This window comes from Heteronotia binoei, chromosome 4 (assembly GCF_032191835.1).
Source record: "Heteronotia binoei isolate CCM8104 ecotype False Entrance Well chromosome 4, APGP_CSIRO_Hbin_v1, whole genome shotgun sequence".
Lineage (NCBI taxonomy): Eukaryota > Metazoa > Chordata > Lepidosauria > Squamata > Gekkonidae > Heteronotia > Heteronotia binoei.
This window is the reverse complement of record NC_083226.1, coordinates 146,724,092-146,744,884: the sequence shown is the minus strand read 5'-3', so window position 1 is coordinate 146,744,884 and position 20,793 is coordinate 146,724,092. Positions and strand designations below refer to the sequence as shown.

The window sequence follows — 20,793 nt, the reverse complement described above, 5'->3', positions numbered from 1 at the left end:
AATGAATGGAATCACATGTAGGAAAGTATTTTTTTAAAAAAAGAATATAGATCTTCTCTGTAACAAAATAGTAAAGGATGTTTTAAATGAAGAACCTGGAGGATGCTTTTCATTTTTCCTGAACGAGGTAATAGAACTAAGAATGGTTTGCCATAAGAACTTGCAACAACATCCATATGTCCTTGAATGGGGGGAGGGAATGGAATGTTTAAAGGCATTCCAGATGATGACACTTTGGCTTACAACTTAACGTATGTGGTCATTGTTTTACTGTTATTTTAATCTATTTCTGACCATTGATGACGTGACTTGTTTTCCAACTGCACTAGAACTTTAACCCACAGTCTCCTCCTCTCTCATAGTTGGGAGTACAGAGTTTTATTTCAAGAGCCCTATCCCATCAATAATTTGTTTGGCAGGAGTGGAAATACTTCTGCAAGTACTGCTAGGGGTACACGGGACTATGGTAAGTTTTTAAAGGAATACTGGTTTCATATTTATTACCCATGTCCCTCTGCAAAGCAAATACAATTAGCCCACTGTTGATGCTCCAGTTCCCTGCTTATGTAAGCTAAAATGCCCTCAAAAGGAGGTTGGAGAATTGACAGGTGGGCACCGGGCTTAAACAGAATCTTTTAACCTATGTATACAGGATACATGTCCAGAAATTATTGCTTAAAATTACCAGGGACACTAATTAAGTAAAAACAATCAAAATTTATTCCAGAAAAATATAGGCATACATACAAGACAAATAACTCATCAAACACACATACAGTCCTAAGAAAAATAGAGAGATTCAGAGACAACACAAGGATGGACAAACAGGGTGATAATTACCAATCGTAGTCTTCAAGGAAGGCTCCAATCGTGATGAATGAGGACTAGGGGGAGGGGACCCGCAACTGATCAGGAATCGGGGATGTATCTAGACAGTGGAACTGGGGTACTGCTAGATGCACACCTGTGAGGAGCTGGACCGCAGGTTATAAGGACTACCTTGAGCCCTTAGGGGATGGGAAGTACAGGGGCAGATGACAGTGATCAGCTGGTACATGACCTCAGAAAAAGGGGAAGCTCTGCAATGACCATAAGGGCTGGACTTTTGCAGTAGCCAATAGCCAGTTAATTGGCGGTCCCCGATTGGATGCTAGCCAATGAGTAGACTTGGCCTTAGTTACCTGATTGGACTTCCAGGTAACAATGGGCCAAGGGAGATGCTCCAGGATGACCATTAAGGGAAAGAATGGGAGAAATTACTGGGGTGGAGGGAATTAAAGCTATCAAGACTTATCTAAAAGGTGACAATAGATGGCCAAATTGCTACCTAAGGTAACACCCGATCTATACAAAGACACTTGGCTCTAAGTGAAGATGTTCTTCCTCTTCTTCACTTCTCTGCTGGCACCATCCTTTGTCTTGGGTTCCGTTGGACAAAAACTTAGGCAGTCTGGAGGATCCAAGCCTAAGATAAGTTTGATTGCCTTATGCAGAAGTTGAAGCAGCTGTTGGATATGTGAGTCTCTTGCTTTGCTGTAATGGAGTCAGGAAAACAAGATGGATTCTGGTGGTGTTAGCCTTTGGTTCATGGAAACAAGCTGGAAACTGTTTGCCTGTACGGTTCATGGCGGCGTGGCTTTTTCCACTGCAACGGCTGAGATTGTGCACACAAGGAGCGGCTGGAGGCTTGTCTGTAGTTCTGGCTAACACCCATCCAGAGATGTAGAATGCTGCTGCAAAGCTGAGGCTTATAGTATTCACATAAGCCTTAGAAACTGTAGGCAAAGTCCACTTCTTAGAGCAGATGCGTGCGAGTCAAAACTCCAGGCACCCTGGCAACCATACTGGTGATCATGATGTCCATGTGTTTGAAAAGGAGGCTTTTTCTTACACTTATGCTATTTGCCTTGGGTAAACTGAACTGTTTAGCTTTAGCCTCCTGATGGGGGGGGGGGGAAGTGCACACATTTCTGTCCACACGGTGTTCAAAGATGCCATGACCGTGATCTTTCCAAAAAATTTTTAATATACCAGGTTTGAGAAAGATCACAGGAAAGGAAGAGAGGGGACCCATAGAAGCACAGCAAATAAAGGGTGATGTTGTGTTTACACTTTAGGAAATAGTACTGCTGTAAGAACACCAAGGCTGAACAAATGAGACCAGGACTCCAGAGAATGCTGGGGTGTAGGCAGTCCCTGACCATGTTTAGAGCAGCACCTTTGAAAGGCCTTGCTCAAATTAGCAAAGCTAGGTAGAGTGACTGCAGAATACATGTAGGCTTTCTGAAAGCAGCTGGCTAACCACAAGAGGAAAAATAATGCTGCGCTAGATGGATCTTTGGTCTGATCCAAAAAACCCTGTTCTAACACGGCTGGGACTGAGTAGACAGCTATAAGCATTTCTAGCCAAATGCCTGCTTCCTGTGTTTTTCCTTTGTCTTCCATTATTGGGGGGGGGGGCAGAATTAGCCTCTGATACATCATCCATTCTAATGTCCACAACTGGCCCCTTCTTCTAGACAACTGTTTTTGAAAGCTAGCTCCTCCAGTTAGGGTTGCCAGGGGAGCCCCCGGTTTGGAGACCCTCCTCCCACTGCAGGGTCATCAGAAAGGAGGGGGGAGGAAATGTCTGCTGGGCACTCCATTCTTCCCTATGGAAACCAATCTTCATATAGTATAATGGAGAATTGATCTGCGGTTATCTGGGGCTCTGGGGCAGGGGTTTTTTTTAAGCTACATGCAGCATAGCATCTAATGTCTCTCCTCAAAACTCCCTCCAAGTTTCAAAAGGATTGGATCAGGGGGGTCCAATTCTATGAACCCCAAAAGAAGGTGCCTCTATCCATTATTTCCAGTGGAGGGAAGGCATTTAAAAGGTGTGCCATCCCTTTAAATGTGATAGCCAGAACTCCCTTTGGAGTTCAATTGTGTTTGTCACAGCCTTGCTCCTGACTCCACCTCAAAGTCCCCTACCTCCAATAAGGGCAGTTTATAGAATCAGGTGGAAAAGCTCCTCAGGCATCGAGGCTATTAAGGAGGCTTCGATAATGGCGAGATAAGAAAAGAAAATTCCGCATGATTTCCTTTTTCCTACAAGTGCACTGGCTCTCTCCCCTAGCCTGTTAGGGCTGCCAATCCCCAGGCGGGGGCAGATCACCCAGTTTGAAGGCCCTCACCCCACTTCAGAGTCATTAGAAAGCAGGGGGGGTATGTCTGCTGGACATTCCATTATTCCCTATGGAGAACAATTCCCCATAGAGTATAATAAAGAATTGAACTGCAGGTATCTGGGTCTCTGGGGGGGCTGTTATTTGAGGTAGAGGCACCAAATTTTCAGCATAGCATCCAGTTCCTCTCCTCAAAACACCCCCCCAAAGTTTCAAAAAGATTGAACTAGGGTAGGGCTGCCAATCCCCAGGTGGGGGCAGGGGATCCCCCGGTTTGGAGGCCCTTCCCCCACTTCAGGTTCATCAGAAAGTGGGGGGGAGGGGGGGAAATGTCTGCTGGGAACTCTATTATTCCCTTTGGAGATTTATTCCCATAGAATTGAGCCGTGGGTATCTGGGGCTCTGAGGGAGCTGTTTTTTTAGGTAGAGGCACCAAATTTTCAGTACAGCATCTAGTGCCTCTCCCCAAAATATCCCCCATATTTCAAAACGATTGGACTAGGGGGTCCAATTCTATGAACCCCAAAAGAAGGTGCCCCTATCCTTCATTATTTCCTATGGAAGGAAGGCATGAAAGGTGTGCGGTCCCTTTAAATGTGATGGCCAGAACTCCCTTTGGAGTTCAATTATGCTTGTCACAACCTTGCTCTTGGCTCCACCCCTAATGTCTCCTGGCTCCTCCCCCAAAGTCTTCTGGCTCTACCCCCAAAGTCCCCAGATATTTCTTAAATTGGACTTGGCAACCCTAAATTAGGGGGTCCAATTCTATGAGCTCCCAATAAAGTGCCCCATCCTTCATTATTTCCTATGGAGGGAAGGCACTTAAAGGCATGGTCCCTTTAAATGTGAGGGCCAGAATTCCCTTTGGAGTTCAATTATGCTAGTCACAACCTTGCTCTTGGCTCCACCCCAATGTCTCCTGGCTCCACCCCCAAAGTCCCCAGATATTTCTTGAATTGGACCTGGCACCCGTACAGCCTGTCCCAGCTTGGCGCTTCTAAATGCTTCCTGCGCCTGCCGCCAGCATCATCTGCGCCCAACGTCAGACTTTGCAGCTCACAGGGCTGCTTTCCAGTTGGCCACCTGAAGGCAACGGGACTGCAGAACATGAGGCTGGTGCCGCTGCGGCTATCCGGACTCGGCCTGGAATGGAGACCCGAGCATCCATGCCGCCGCTGTCCTCTCTCGAAATGGTCCCCACGGCAACTTCTGGCGGAAACACTTTAGTTCCCCCGGGCCGCGTCCTTCTTCGCGACCTCCGGGATCTCTAGCAGAGAGAGAAGTCGCATTCTCGCCTGGCCAATAGGCCGCTGCCGCCCCCTCGGCTCCTCTCCGAGCTTCCGCGTGTTTTTAGAAAGGAAACCCCCGGTAATAATCACGCGCCTCTCAAAGGTGGGAGGAAGAGGTTAAGCGCTCAGAGGCTACTCTTGCGCCGCCCCCTTCAGATAGGGGTGAACCGGTGAGGTAGGAGAGGGTGCCTTGAAATAACCCCACCTGCCCTATAAGGCGCCCGGGGAGGAGCTGCCTGCAAAGATAGCCGGGGCTGGCTTTTCCTTCTTCCTGTCTGCGAAGTTTATTTCTGCGGGGAAGCCTTCGCCATGCTGCGAGCCCTGCGGAGGCGCTGGGAGTCTTACAAATACCGCTTCGTGCCCTGGATCGCGCTCAATCTCCGCCACAAGCGCAGGTGAAGACCGGGGTGGGGAGGGAAAGAGACCGACAACCGACTAGCCAAGGGGAGCCTCGTTCCCCTTTGGGGTACTTGTTGCCAACATTTGCTTTGCAAAACGCAGGCGCGGCTCGGCTTCCATCGTTCTGTGGACAAAAACGAGCTCGTAGTTCTTCACTAGCCGTGCGGAATCAGATTGTTGATCATCTAGCTCGGTGTTCTCTGTTCTATGCCTGTGTTAAGTGCGGTCAAAGTCGCTTCCGACTTACGGCGACCCTATAGAATTAACGTTCTTCAGAACGCCCTATCGTTAGCGGCCATTCCCAGGTCTTGCAAGCCGAACCTAAAACCTTCTCAGTACAAGGCATGCCTTTTACTTCTATACGGAAGGGATTCGCTGTGCAGCTTTCCTTGCTGCTGGGAATCCAGAAGCAACAGAGCATCCACAAAAACACCCATACCCTTGCCTCATGGTTGCCTTTTCTCCCCTGCCACAAAAGGGGAAAATTGGTAATATATAGGCCTGCTGTAACGAAGCCAAGATGAAACAAAATATGTGTGGGAACAGCCTACATTCACCTTCCCCAACCTGCGCCCCCCCCAGCTGGCTAACCAGGCTAAATTGCTAAGAGGCATTCCCACCCACCTTTGTCATTTGAATATTCAGGATTAGAGAGGCAGCCAAGAGCACTCTCAGACTGCAAGCATCTCCTTCAGAGGAGTACGACTCCATTCAGAGCAGGCCAGTCCTGGGTCAATTGTACTCCATAGCACTTCCATTTTTCTGAATTGAACTTCAGTTTGCTCAGTCGCATGAAGTTCCTTGCACGCTCCAGACACTGGCTTATTTTTTAATTTGCTTTATTGTCTACCTTTCTCACTGAGACTAAAAATGGATGCAAAGTATAAATCAGTGCAGTCATTAGGATGAGACATCGAATAAGCAGTGTAATAGGATTAGGGTTACAGCAATCTGAATGATACAGGTAGGAATGGAGCTCCCTGAGTCCTTCTATGCCAAAGCTGATTACTATGCACATTGTACCTCTGCATCTCGAGTTCCTTCTTTGCAACATCCCTTTCACCTTCTGATTGGGATATAAAGACTACAGGATCTTCATTCCAACTTGTATTTGACAAAGGGCACTTTGACCCTTGAAAGCTTATGCCCCTCAAATCTTTTTAGTCTCTAAGGTGCTACTGGTCTTGAATCTAGCAGCAATCTGAAACAAAGCCTGGAGAATCAGACATACTGTATGTTAATGCAAAAATGATATCACAAAAGTGTAAAAACAAAACCATGGGAGTAGGATAATACATCCAGCAAATAGATAATATACAAGCAAGAGACTTGTGGAGGGCATGTTATTTTCCTCTCCCTCCACTATTTCCTCCTCCCTTCCCTGAAAGACCCAACAGCCTCTTCTCCTTTCCTGCTTCCTTCTCTCTTTTCCACTCACCTGCCAACCTATCTTTATCTGCCTGTTTATCTTCAGCTTTCCCTCCTTCCTACCCCGTGATAGTCTCTCTCTAGGAAAACTCTAGCCACGTTGCACAAGCCAGCTGAGCCTATTTGCATTGGGGGGGAACCACACTTCTCCCTGTATCCCCTGTCCATTCTATTTCCTTCTTCCCTTCAGCTACAATGGGGACCCAAAGCAACTTACAGTATTCCCTTCTCCTCCATTTTATCCTGACAAAACAATCCTGTGAGGTAAGTTAGGCTGATAATGTGTGACTGGCCCCAGGTCACCCAGTGACCTTCCACAGCAAAGTGGAGTTTGAACCTGGGTTCTCCCAGATCATACTCTGAAAATGGAATCATTACACCATATTGGTGTTCATGGGGTGGCTGCTGTTGAATAGTAGCAAGCAGATGAGCCTGGGTGACTCATGTAAGCAAGTTGCTGTTGGGCCTGGCCCCAGTGAGTCTTCCCTAAAAATCAAAACAGCCTTGGAAAGGGCCCTGATTCTTTCCCCTGCCTTTTCTTGAGAGAAACCAAGGCTCAAAGACTGGCAAAACCTGAGGGCATTTTTTTCCTTAAAGCTGCAGATACTTTTTTAATTTGGGGTTTTTTAAACCCTTCCCCCTCCCCCATAGTTTTTTAGTTTGCTTGGTTTTTAGGTTGCAGGGTTTTTTCCCCCTGCAAACCTGGGGCATTTCTCAGGTTTGTAGAATGATCTGTCTGTGAACCCAATCTGTAAGAATGCACAGACATATGGAATTAGATATATACACCCTGGTAATGTCCACAGTTCCCTTCCCTGTATAAAAATGCTGTCCTGAACAATTCTGTTTTGCACAGTTTGTGGAATGACAAAAGTGTGGGAGCCTTCCTGGTCTCCTCAGGCAGGCCATTCCACAAAGTGGGGGCCACAACTGAGAAGGCACATGTAAGGGCAGTTGTTATCTTGCCTACTTGCAGGGTGGCACTGTAGGAGGCTCTGCTCAGACGATCCAAGCTGTCATGGTGGAGAACAGCAGGAGAGGCAGTCTTGTAGATATAAGGGTCCAAGGCCATGAAGGGCTAATGGAATCTGGTAACTGATAGGCAGCCAATGGAATGACTGCAAAACTTGTATCCTATGCATGCTTCAGATTCAGTCAGAAAGGAGAGCTCGACTGTCATGTGCATATTTGTGATCACTCACTCCAAATCTCTGGATGACCTTTCCGAGTGGGTTTGTGTTGTTAAAATGTCTGGGAGACGACTTGGAGCCTTTTAGAACCCTATAAGCTAGTGGGTCAAGAGGCAGAACAGAAGCTCCACAGCACCACCTTCTGGAACCTGGTGTCCAAGAAGGACTGTTTTCTAAGAAGAATCACTGTAACACACCACCACCAAGGCCCGTCCCCATGAGGCAGTCTAATATTAAACCTCAGGGAAATCAAGGCAATTTCTGCAAAACGGGAAAAGCCATATTGAACAAAATCTAGGTAGTTTCATCCAGAAATCCATGGAATTTAGAAAATGTACATTTCTGTTATTTTTTCTGACTCTGTTGGATAACTATATACAAAGGCAGCAAACCCTAAATACCTGGGCGAGAAGACAACATCAGGGGAAGGTCTTGACCTTTATGTTCTGTTCATTGGCCCTCCAGGGCTACTGGGTGACTGCTGTGTGAAACAGTATGCTGGATTAGATGGGCCAGTGGTTTGATCCAACAGAGCTCTTCTTTCAGTTCACCACTTTCTTCAAGGTCTTACTCAAAACCAGCAGATGAGATAAATGCAACTGCTGTAATTTGTTTTTCTTCCCCCTAAGAATGGCCAGGAAGTGCAGGGATCAAGTGAATATGTTGTGGTTCTCTGAGCTTCAAGTGTGTACTAGTAATTCTGAGTGAAAACCTATGGTGTGATGGAGAATAATCTTATGGAAAGTGGAGTTGCCAATATTTTTACTGGCCCCAGGCATCTTGGACAGCAAACTTTGTAGTGATAATCATTGTGTCCAAACCACAAAAGGATTCAACAACTTGTTTCTGCAGATCAGGCTACTGGAAAGGGACAGCAGTTAGCCAGGCCAGTTTGTTCTAATCAGTTGGTGAGTGTTCCTCACACAGTTCTATTTTGTAATTTATTTATTTAAAAAAAATTGTTTGGCACCTTTCCAGGCTAGCTCGTGACAATAAAAGATAACTAGGAAACAGGTAGCACAATAACTCTTGACAATAAAAGATAACTAGGAAACAGGTAGTACAAACAAATCATACTAATAAAAACATATCAATAAAATCATGCAAGTCCATAAAAACTGCCAGTAAACCTAAGGCAGAACGTAAAAATAGCAGAGCTTTCTAAAATGACAAAGCAGTCCTCAGGCTAAGATCAGACTGTGAAACAGCTAAAAAAAGCTGAGATCCCTTAAGTGAAACACAGGGTAAAGATAAATGTTTTAGCCTGACACTTAAAGGAAAGTTGTGGCAGACAAGCCTCAAGAGAAGAGCATTTCCAAACAAGGCCTGTTTCTGGTTTCTGCCCACCTTATCTCTGCAGTTGGGGGCTCAGAGAGCAGGGCTTGAGAAGTGGAGTAGACCATATGGGATGAAAAGTAGTAAAAGGTCCAGTAGCACCTTTAAGACTAACAAATTTTATAGCAGCATAAGCTTTCGAGAAATACAGCTCTCTTTATCATATGGGATGAGGCAGTGTTTCATATTGCCAGAATTCGGGCAATACATGCTAATGTGTAACTCCTAGGAAGAGATACTTAACCACATCCCAATAAAGTTTTAGCAAAATTCATTTTGAAAATCAGCACAGAGAAGGTTTCACTCATGGGTCATGGACATACAGTTCAAACAATGGTTCTGTCCTCCTATTTTACTTTAGTGACGTGCCAGAATATGAAGAGCTAGCATTAGTTTCTAGCAACCAAACTGGCTTCTACTTGACAAATGTTAATTTGCCAGGAGGCTATTTTTCCACAGAGGCAAAATTTTCTTGTTTGAGCTATAATGTTATTTACCAGCCACTCTCTCTCTATGTATTCTGGTTGTACCCCCATTGGGCCCTCAAGCCCCCCATAAATATGATGGATGATGACACTCCCCTTCAAAAAGAGCCTGAAATAGTTTCTCAAGGGAAGTGAACCATTAGAACTAGAAATGAAGTATTTGCGAATGCATTGTATAGGGGGCAATTTCTTACACTGGCTGCAGTGTGGATTAGGAAGCCTAATTGGTCTTTTTCCGTCTAATTTCTGTAATAACAAACAGATGCCCTGGAGTGAATACAAGTTTAAATTGATTCCTGGCTCTCTGGTGGAACTAATAAATATCTCAAGCTGAATACTTGTGGTTTAATGATCTCAGCACAGTTCTCCTAATGAATCACAGCCTTATATTCGCTTGGAGATCATTTATTCTCCGTTAGTATGTTTATGCTTGCTGACTTAATGTAGGAAAGGGAAATCCGATTGATCCCTACTCATTACCAAAATCAATTCAGAAAGCATATTTTTATGTAGTTTTAAATTCTTAATTTTGTACATCTTCATAGAAGAGATGTGGGACACAACCTGTGAATTCTAATCTTTCTTTTCATCCAGTCTTCTGCCATAAAGGAAATAAATTGAGCCATGTGTGCACCCCATAGAGGTAGATGATTGGCTTTTTTGCCTTCCTACTCCTGACCTTTGGGGATGAGTGTGGCAACTGGATGAGAGATGAAATAGAAATGCTGCTTTAGCTTTCAGATTGTCCCAGAATTTGTATAGAAGTACACTGGATATTTGGCATATTTATTCAGAAATGCAAGCCCATTTTATAGGAAGAGAGAGTACCTTTCCAACCACCCTGAAGGAAGTGATTTTGAGACCTGTTCTTGAAGAATTGTTCCTTGGACCCAGATAATAACAACTATTGGCCAGTTGCAAATGTTTAATTTTTTTAATAAGGAGCTCAAGTAAGTGCTATCTTCCTTGCTTGGAGGAAACAGAATATTTAGGTCTTATTTCAGCTCTCAGTCTTGTTTTGTGACTGAATCTTCTTTTGTTCTCTTAAGTTTGTTTTATTTTATTTCATTTATACCCCTCTTTTCTCCCCAGTGGGGGACCTAAAGCAACTTGCATAATTTTTTACCTTAAAACCCTCCCTGTGAGGTAGGCCAGACTAAGACTATATCACAGGCCTGAGGTTAGTCAGCACACACCCATGGCAGAGTGGAAATTCAAATCCGGGTCTCCCAGATCCTAGTCAAACACTACAATACCAGCTGGGATATAGAGACAAAGACACTGTGTCCTTGCTGTTTCCTGGATGTTGACTCAGGCATCTTTCTGGACTTATTGGCTAGAATGAATGTTGAGGGGAACGTGCTTTTCTTCCAGTCCTGCTACTTGATCATGGCATTTGTGCTGTAGGGTACTGTAGAGTCCTATCTTCTTGGCTGTGTTGTTCGACATCTGCATAAATCCCCTGGGAAAGGTTGTTTAGAGCTTTGGAGTTTAGTGGATGGTGACAGCATGCAAGTCTGTTTCTCCTTTGTAGCAGAGGTAATGAATGTTCAGAATAGGTATTTGGATTGGTAATAGGCTGGATGAGGGTCAGGCTAGACAGGTCTAACATGCTATTAATCAGTGGTTCCAGCTAAGGAAGAAGGTGTCAGCCTGCCATAGGTGGGGTAACATCCTTTTCAAAAGGCCAAGTTTGCACTTTGGGAGTGCATTTTGGGATTCCATCCATCACTGCAAATGGACATTCAGTATTCCTCCGATATTTAGTCTCTTTAAGAAACTTTGGTTGGATCATCAACTGAGTCCCTTCTTGGAAAAATGAGGTCATGGTTAGCCATACTATGATTACATTCCAGGCTTGATTACTGCAATAAACTCTTCACGGGGCTGCATTTGAAAACTATCTGGAAACCTCAGTTGTGTAGAATGCTGCTGCAAGACAGCTAGTTTCTTCGTTTGGATAGGAACATAACTTGCAAGTTTCTAAAGAGTTTCATTGACTTCCCATTTGTTTCTAAGCACAGTTCAAAGTACTGACGCTTCCCTTTTTAAGGTTTAAATGGTCTAAAGTACCATAAAGGCCACCATCTTCGATATGCACCTGCTTCAGAATCCCTGTGATGAGTGTTTTCATTCACTGGGATGAATGGATGGTTGTCATGGTCAAGGCCTTCTTAGTAATGGCACCTTGTTTGTAGACATCTCTCTCCACTGCTATGTGTCTGGCACTTCACTTGCTAAATTTAGGCACTAGGTGAAAACCATTCTGTGTACTCAGACATCCTCTTTAGTGTGTTATTGGCTTTTAAATTCTGGGTCATGTAATTTTTAATTTGCTGCCAGTGTGCTTTGTTAATTATATGTGTGTGTGCAAAGTGCTGTCAAGTTGCAAGTAATTTATGGCAACCCCAGCAAGGGGCTGTCAAGGGAAGTGAGAAACAGAGGTGCTTTGCCCTTGCCTTCCTCTACAAAGTCTTCCTTGGTGGTCTCCTTTCCAAGTACTGACTTTACTACGTTTCTGAGATCTGATGAGACTATCTTCCCTCCTGCTTTTTAAAAAAAATATATAATGCAGTTTTATCTAGAGTATTGGTTATATCTTTAATTTTTTTTTTTCTGTTGCTGCTTTTATTCTTGGATTTTTTGTCTCTGTTATTGATAATCTGCTGATTTTTATCTTGTTATAAAAGCAATATGAAAAAGCAAGCAAGTTGTATTTATAGTAGCCCCCTATCAAATTATTTCATATCCTGTACTTACTTTCCTCTTCTCTGTTGCAGGACTCTACGCTTTGTACCAGAAGAATCTAAAGACAAAATCATTTCCGATGAAGATGTCCTTCAGACACTCTTGAAAACATTTAGATCTTTATTTGTAAATGACTTGACTAGACAAATGCCTCTTCTAAGTTTACTCCCAGAAGTTCAGTCTAAATATCTGGAAGTACCAGTTGCCCAGACTGAGACATCCACAGCAATTGATGACAGTCAGCAGAGCCAGATTACTTTTCATGCAGAAGACATTCTGTTTAATACATTAGGATTCAGCATTGCTCGAAGGCGCAGTTCACTTGTTTCTGCTGGAAAGGGAGTCTTTGTGACCAGAGGGTTTGTTCCGAAAAGGACAGTTGTAGCGATGTACCCTGGTACTGACATAATTTATTTCCAAATGTGAACAAGTTGGAGACTTGATCTCTATTCTGTTGGGTTGTCCTGTTCTGAAATAAGTGATGATCGCTGTGTTCTGAAGGGCTATGCGGTCTGAGGAGAAACTCTTGAAGAGGGACTAATGGCACCCCTTAGCCTAAAAGCTTTGAAACTGCTTGGCTTTGGGTCAAACCAGATGAGACATGGTTTATTTATTTATTTATGTTAATTTGTATTCCACCCTTTCCTGCAAGCAGGCTCAGGGCAGATCACAACAAGAGTTAAAACAATTAAAAACTACAAGCTAAGACCATAAAATACAGTAAAACAACACATATATCAAAGGCGTTGGTTCCCATTGGGTGCATTCTATATATCAGTACAGCAGGAGGCCCAGAGATGAACCTCACACTGTCTTGCTGCCCCAGTCGCCATATAGGGAAGGTTTAATCCTTCAGTCCTTGTACAGTTTTGCCTATCAAAACTAACCTTCCTAAACTGCTCTTAAGCCTGGAAGGGGGAGAAAGACGGCTCTTCCATCATTTGTTTGCCATTTTTCCCGTGGGGGGAGGGGGATTGGGTGGAAGTATTAAACATTTTCTCCCCTCCCCTTGCAGTCCTGATCTGATCTGTGTTGGGGCTGTGATGAAATGTACTTTGGGTTTTTTTAAAAAAGGAAAACAAAAAGCGGGAAAGATCCTACCACTGACCTCTCAGTGTCTTGTCTGTTTTGACCCCTGGTTTCCATTGTTCCTCTGATGAGAGCTCTATAATCTTTATGATTGCATAGTAGAAAAAAGTTCAACAAGAAGCACTTTCTTATAACTGGATGCCACTAGCTCCCCTCCCCCCCCCCCCAGCACAATAAAGCTGTACTAGAAATGGAAATGGAAAAAAGACCATTTCCAGAAGAGTTCCCAGAAGAGAACACAATACCCCTAATATTAACATTTAATAATAATAATAATAAATTTATTCTTATACCCCGCCCTCCCCCGCCGAGGCGGGCTCAGGGCGGATCACAGGACATGGAATATACCATGATTACAATAAAATACAATCATTACTATAAAAGACAATTAAAACATAGTTAAATTACATTCAAATTAAGTTAAATAAACAATTAAAATATTATAGGCTACAGATTAAAGTGCTACAGTTCGATATATGTATAGGATGGCTAGGTGTCATTACCCGGGTTCCATCTTGAACGCAAGTTGGCAGAGGATGGTTTTGCAAGCCCTGCGAAACTGATTTAGGTCTCGCAGGGCTCGCACCTCCTCTGGTAGTTGATTCCACCATTGGGGAGCCATTGTAGAGAAGGCCTGCTCCCTTGTTTTCAGTCTGGCCTCCCTTGGTCCAGGGATTTGTAGAAGATTTTGGGAACTAGATCTCAGTGCTCTCTGGGGAACATTTGTGTAATGGAGACAGCATAATGTAGTTAAATAGATCAGTTGTCAAGACTTAGATTAAATATGGTCCAGCCAGCTTCAAATTGCTACTTTATCACTAGGTAACTTCAGACCAGTTGCTGTCTTCCAGTATAACCTACCTCATGTGTTTGTTATGAGGATAAATGAAATAAACTCCATGAGCGCTGCAGACATCATAGTAATGGAAAGATTAATTTGAGGTTCCTACATAGTGGCATGAAAAGAAATGGATTTGACCTTAGGGTTTGTTTGTTTTTTAAGTTGGCTCTGGTTCGACTAACATGGCCATTCTTTTCTATATATTTGCTGTAGAGTAATCATGGCTTAACTTTACTCTGGTGATAATTAATAATTATCATATGGCAGTGTGTGTCGTAGGGCCAGGAGATACTAAAATTATCTGACAGCCGGAAGTTCTAGCATTTTGCACCACTAGGTGGCAAGCTAGACTTGTTTTCTTAAGGCAAGAGATGTTTCAGAGGTGGTTTGACATTGCCTGTTTCTGCATCATGACCCTGATATTCCTTGGAGGTCACCCATACAAATACTAGCCAAGGCCAGCTGCTTAGCTTCTGAGATCTGATGAGATTGGGCTAGCGTGGGCTATCCAGGTCATGGCTTCACTCTGGTGACAATCAGCAGAGTCAAATTACAATCTGTTTGTTTAAAATGCGGTTGCTTCTGGGGCCCAAGCATCATTCGTCTGGCCTAGTACAGTCCCCCCTCATCCCCCCCAATCTCATCTCATATATAGTCTCCTTAATCATGAAAGAAATGTTTCTGTTTTATTTCTAAAACAACTAGGGCAGTGGGCTTGCAGCCCAGAATGCCTCTTTCTTAAAGAAGTAAGTGTATCCATCCTCTACCCACAGGTAACTACAGCCTTTCGGATGGGGGCGGGGGGAAAAGCTTGTATTCAGCTTTATTAAATTAATTGGAGTTTTCCTTTTTTTGTTGATTTTTTTAAAAAAAGAATCATTTAGAAATGTCTTACAGTTACTGCTTAAATCTAAAATACTTTTTTTCTTAAACAGGCACAATGTATGAAAACTATGAGCCCATCTTTTTCCAGTCTGTTGGCAATCCATTTATATTTAGGTGCATTGATGGGGTGCTTATTGATGGTAATGACAAGGGCATATCAAAAGCTGTGTACAGGTAGGTAACTGACAGAAAATGCCAATGAAAAAGTTCCATCCTTTGTAAGTTCCATCTCTAATGGGTCTTGTTATCTGGAAACAAACTGGGATGATTATGATGATGATTTCAGTACAAATGTACACAATATATATACACAAAACAAATTTGCCAGTACTTTTACAAGAAATTGTAATAGCCAAATGGTATAATTTTTTATTCAAAAAAAGAAAGAGAGAATAATATCCAATATTTAGGTTCCATAGAGTTACTCCTACTAGCCTTTTGATAGTATATTAATGTAAATATAGTGAAATAAGCCAAATCTTGTCAAACTACTCACTGATAGTTGGTGATTTTGTTTTTTCCAGTTTATTACAATAACAATCCTTACTTCTGCAAATAAACTTAGTACTAATTCCAAATTTGTAGAGTCTACTACATAACCTTGCAAAAACCTGAGAATAATTAATTTTGCTTCAAAAGGTTTTCCTTGGACGCCTCCCTTCCAAATACTTACCTACTGAGATTGGACTAGCCTGGGCTATCCAGGTCAGGAGTGGTTGCTGATGCACAGGCCTTAATGTGTGTGAGCAATTCCGTGGTTTGAGAAGAAAATTCTAGCTTAATAGATGGCTATGATGTACTATAATACATTTAGCAGGTGTTACTGTACTCACTTGCATCTGCAATATTCCCCCCTAAATTAAATCCATGTCAGCATTTAAGAGAAGTCAGGGACTGTTGCTTCCTTCTTTGTCACAAAACAGAAACACTTTCCTTTAAGTGGAACATTTGCTGAAGCTGACAAAACTAGTGTCTGCCCAGTTGCTCACAGCTCATCATGAGCCATATTGTCTGGTCTACCAGATCACACCTATTTTCACAGTTCAACGTGGTACAGGTGGCCCACCATATACAACAGATTATTTTTGATACAATGCTTCACAAGTTGTCTGAGTGCCCAGATCCTGTTTGCTATGAATATTATGTAGAATTATTGAGTTGTTAATGAACAAAGCAGGAGTCAAGTATCATCTTTAAGACCAACAAAGTTTTATTCAGAATGAATGTTAATGAATATATTAAATTATCCGCGTGTATGGGCTGCAGAGCACACGTTTACAAAAGGGTCATATGATTACACAGACTCAAATCAGGGATTGTTAATATTGTAAATTCTTTCAGGTCATGCAGCAAGAGAGATCAGCTTGGTCCTTTAAAAATGAATGATGCCTCTTGGATTGTAGGCGCTGCACAGAATCCACTGGCTGTAGGACAATATGTCAACAACTGCTCAGCAGGTATGCAGACAGAGCTGTTTCCTGCACCTAGTTCTGTGGATGTAACCATGCGTAGGGTGACATCTGACCAGGCCCGTAGCTACAGTGGGGCCCAGGGGGACCAGACCACTCCATTCAAACCCTGCTTCCATCTGTATGGCCCCTCCATTGGAGAGCCTCCAATCTGCCCCCTTTGCTCACTGCCACTCACCGCTGCTATGAACAAGCGCAGCGTTGCTTGAGAGGGAGACGAGCTCTGCCATTTCTTTTGTAAGTTGCCCCCCCCCCCTGCAATTTGGGCACCTTCCCAATGATCTAGGCAGTGAGCACCACGAAGTCCTGCTTGTAGCCCTCAAAGTCAGATGTCATTTTGGCCCCTGCAATCACCGCCCCCCTCCCCCCCAAAAAATTTCTGGCTACAGGTCTGCATCTGATCTAGCACTGTCTCTTCCTAGCTACAAATTATGTGTTTAGCTAATGGTATCCTCAATACAGTCCTGCCAGGTCAAATGTTACTTTTCCATGTGGTTGTGTCCATGGGATGAGTTCTAGGCTGTCTGAACAGATCTCTTGTTAGGGTTATCAAGAAATAGTATCAGTGATTTCAACCAATGGAGCTAAAGGACGCAGTCATACTTGGGCAGCCCTCAGTCAATGTATCTCACATCCTTTTAAATCCCTCCATCCATTTCTTTTTCTTATCAGACAAAGCAGCCAATGTGTGCTACCAGGAATTTGATATACCTGAATGTTTTCCTATAGAATTTAAACAGTATCTTCCCAATGTAAGTTACAGCCATGAAGTACAGAGGTAAGGACCTTCATTGTGAGCACTTAGTTTTAATAAGCACATGATTTGCAAATATAAATGCATGTGTACAACAGTCTCACAAAAATGCCCTCTTTCCCTGAAATGTGTTTTTTGCAGACCATTGAGAGTTGTAGTTTTGGTTGCTCTCAGAGACATTGGGCCAGGAGAAGAGCTTTTTTCCAACTACTACACCATTATCAGCTGAACCCAAAGAACCAACAGTGGAACAGTTTTGGGCTCCTAAGGTGCTTGCACTGAATGCATGGCTGGTCTTCTAATGCCTCTCTAGCCATTGGAAGGCAGCAACATAGTCTAGAGGTTGGTAGCCCATCTTTGTGAACACTGTCTTCAGTGTCATGCATTTTGATGCTGCGTGGATGCAATCAGCACTGCTCCTCATCCTACATATTTGCTTGATGCCTTGCTTGATGCCTAGTTGGCCATTCTTTCTTTTTTGACACTATCAAAAAAGCAATTGCATTAAACTTGAAATGATACTTTTAAAGGGGGATCAGTTAACACCTAACACATAAAATTTGGAAATTATGTTCATTATTATGTTAAAATTCCAGGCTCACACATTGGCAGGACGAGCCCCAAGAGATGAAAAAATAAGATCCAGGCTGATGGTGCAAGTGAAGTAAAATAAAAGCCCCTGACATTCTGGAGATTGAGAAAGAAAATCCACTGATTAACACAGATTCTGTCCATTAGGACTTTATGGAGAGGGACCAGTCACCAGTCGCTCATATCTTTCATTTCTCTTATGAGAATCTTCCTGGAGCTTGTGTCTTGTGGTTCAGATTTGGGCTGTTTTTTGAAAAAGACATGCAAACTTTTTAAAATAAATAAATAAATATCTGAGCCTCCGTTCTTGCATGTTTTAGTAGCTATATTGTGCCCTTAGATTTACAGAGTGTGGTACAATTCTTGTGAGCCAACCCTTTTTTAATGCAGGATTGCTCATTATTTGTAATTACATCAAATGATTCTGTTCTGTATACATATTCATCCTGATTCATGGAAGGAAAATCCATGCACAGAAATGAGTATGGCACAGCTCAAAGGCCATTAAGACCTAATGTCTAGAACTCTGGGACTGTGTGTTGTAGGAGACTTTGAAGTTTTCCAGCTTTGAGACTTCTTAGGTGTTCACAGGGCTTTTTTTTTTAAAAAAAGCCCAGCTGGAACTCATTTGCATATTAGGCCACACCCCTGATGCCAAGCCAGCCGGAACTGCATTCCTGCTAAAAAAAAAAAAAAAGCCCAGAAGGGAAAGCTATGTTGACCAAGACCGTTATTGTTAAAAAATTAAATGTTGAAAAAGCCTTCAGCAGGCTTGTAAACTTTATGCAGATTAAAGTACTACAGTTTAACTTTTCTGAATACCAGTGCCAGGAGGCAACATCATGGGAAGGCCTCCATCTCTATGCCCTATTTTTGCTGGTAGGACTTCTTGCAAGCTGAAATCATGTGTGTTGCAGCAATTTTTAAAAACCCTTTCCCCACACATCTACAAATATCCCATGCTTAAGACAAGTCTACTTTCCAATTATCAAAATACTCAGCTTCCCTTGTTAAGCAGTGAAGTAGGTAGGTGATGCTTGCCATTTTTTCTATGTACCTATATTGGGTTGGATTGGATCCCTTAGAATGTTCCCAGTTGTAGAGGAGTTCTTATGCAAGCAGAAACATAAGAATGTCATTGTAAGTAACTCATACACTAAGTTAACTTGACTATAACTTGTCATGTGTTTCCACTCTTACAAGGATATCGTGCTGGGCATATTGTAACAGATGCACACTCCACACCATATGACCTTCTTTGATAAAATCATATGGCACATCCAAAATAAGAATATAAGAAGAGTCTTGCTGAATCAGACCTGTGGTCCATCTAGTCACAACATCCTGTCTCACAGTGGTCAAACCAATTGCTCTAGAAGACCTGCAAATGGCATAGACAGAACGTGGAGAGTCCCTTTAATTGCCATGGCTGGTAGCCACTGATGAATCTGTACACCATGAATGTGTCTAATCCCCTTTTAAAGCCATCTGTGCTGGTAGTAATCACTACATCCTGATAGTGATTCTCCATTTTAATCAGTGATTCCCCATTTTAATCACTCATTGTGTAAAGCAGTACTTCCTTTTGTCCATTCTTAATATACTTCCCATTGGCTTCATTGGATGCCACTAAATTCTAATATTTTTTGAGAAAGTTCTCACTCTCCACTCTCTGTCCCAGACATAATTTTATAAGCCACTTTCATGCCCACCCTTAGTCATTTTTTTTCTAAACAGAAAAGTCCCAGTCTCTTTAGCTTATCTTCATAGAAATCATTTCAAGATATGCCATGCTTTTAAAAACACTGGCCAGATTTAATGTTGCTGATTGGAAGATATAAAAAATATTCCAGCTAGTCAAAGATTTTGTCCCTTATGTGATAATGTGATTTAATCACAAGATGATTTCATTGTAAATTTTATAGTCAAATATATACTTGGATTCACTGGAATTCAATATGGTAGATCACACTATTGAACATATGAAGCTGCCTTATACTGAATCAGACCCTCGGTTCATCAAAGTCAGTATTGTCTACTCAGACTGGCAGCAGCTCTCCAGAGTCTCAAGCTGAGGTTTTTTATGCCTATTTGCCTGGACCCTTTTTAGTTGGAGATGCCAGGGATTGAACCTGGGACCTTCTGCTTACCAAACAGATGCTCTACCACTGAGCCATTTTCTGAGCAGAAGACTCTTCTGATTTTATTGGTTGGTTGACCCAAGAATCTCTGTACAGGTAGCTAAATTTTTGTCCCCCACTATGTAATAGGAATGTAAATATACGTTGGAATAATGTCTTGTGTAGAGTTTCCTTTGACTCCAATTTTTTTTCATTGTATGATGTACTAGGACTGAACAGTGTTGAGATGATTTTATGTTGTTTCACTTCTGAATGGCTTGTGGGCTGCAACAAAGAGGACTGGCTCTCTTCTAATGAGTCCAACCCACTTGATCTTTATTTCCATGGTTGTTTCTTCCACAGAGTACTGCTTATCTTGAGTAACTCAGAAGGCACTCGACTTTAGTGGATTGCCAATATGTGCTCTAAACTGGGCTCTCTTTAAAACAGTTTGGGAAACTACATTTGTTGCAAAACGTGATGGCTAGAATTCTGGCAAACCAGCACCTGTCAAAACAAGTTGAGCACCTTGTCCTTACTCCAACAGGACTGCTTCAGATTTCTAGGCTCAGGCAAAGTACAGGTTTTGATCTTCACAACTCAGGCCCAAAATACCTGACTTTCTGTGCCCAGGTGCTGATATGTTCCAGTGGTGGCCGGCGGGCTCTTAGGTAATCACAATAGGAAGCCATTTACAAATGTGCCTCTCAGGTTATGGAACTCTCTATCTGTTCAAGTATGGCTTTGCAATAAAATCTGTCTTTGAGAAGACCTTTGATATTTGATTACTACAAAGAATGAATTCAGAGAGTCTTTAAATTTATTTATATGGCTTTTATACAGCTAATATGAACAAAATGTTGTTATTCTATTTTAGCCAGTGCTGTCAACTTAATGTTTCTTTTTTATTTTTAATCTGCTGTTTGGAATACTGTTTTCATGATAAATGCATCTGAAAACATCTTTTTTAATACTGTCACTTTAATTTTTTAAAATATTCTTT

The 20,793-nt window shown here is 42.5% G+C and overlaps 1 protein-coding gene across 4 annotated transcripts; it reads left to right on the top strand.

Annotated features, from left to right (window-relative positions):
• Nucleotides 1-4,190: 4,190 nt before the first annotated feature.
• Nucleotides 4,191-20,751, top strand: SETD9 (SET domain containing 9). 4 transcript variants are annotated; one of them, XM_060235969.1, is made up of 7 exons: nt 4,191-4,851; nt 12,074-12,438; nt 14,907-15,030; nt 16,198-16,313; nt 16,998-17,103; nt 17,221-17,348; nt 20,154-20,751. In XM_060235969.1, the coding sequence occupies exons 1-6, from the start codon at nt 4,766-4,768 to the stop codon at nt 17,306-17,308; spliced, it is 885 nt and encodes a 294-aa protein (XP_060091952.1). In that variant the 5' UTR covers nt 4,191-4,765; the 3' UTR covers nt 17,309-17,348; nt 20,154-20,751. The 4 variants fall into 4 exon arrangements, 2 of the variants coding, with proteins under 2 accessions (XP_060091952.1, XP_060091951.1); XR_009555278.1 differs by having other exon boundaries at nt 4,421-4,851; nt 17,221-17,421; XR_009555277.1 differs by lacking the exon at nt 20,154-20,751 and adding an exon at nt 17,676-17,972 and having other exon boundaries at nt 4,700-4,851; nt 17,221-17,421.
• Nucleotides 20,752-20,793: the final 42 nt, after the last annotated feature.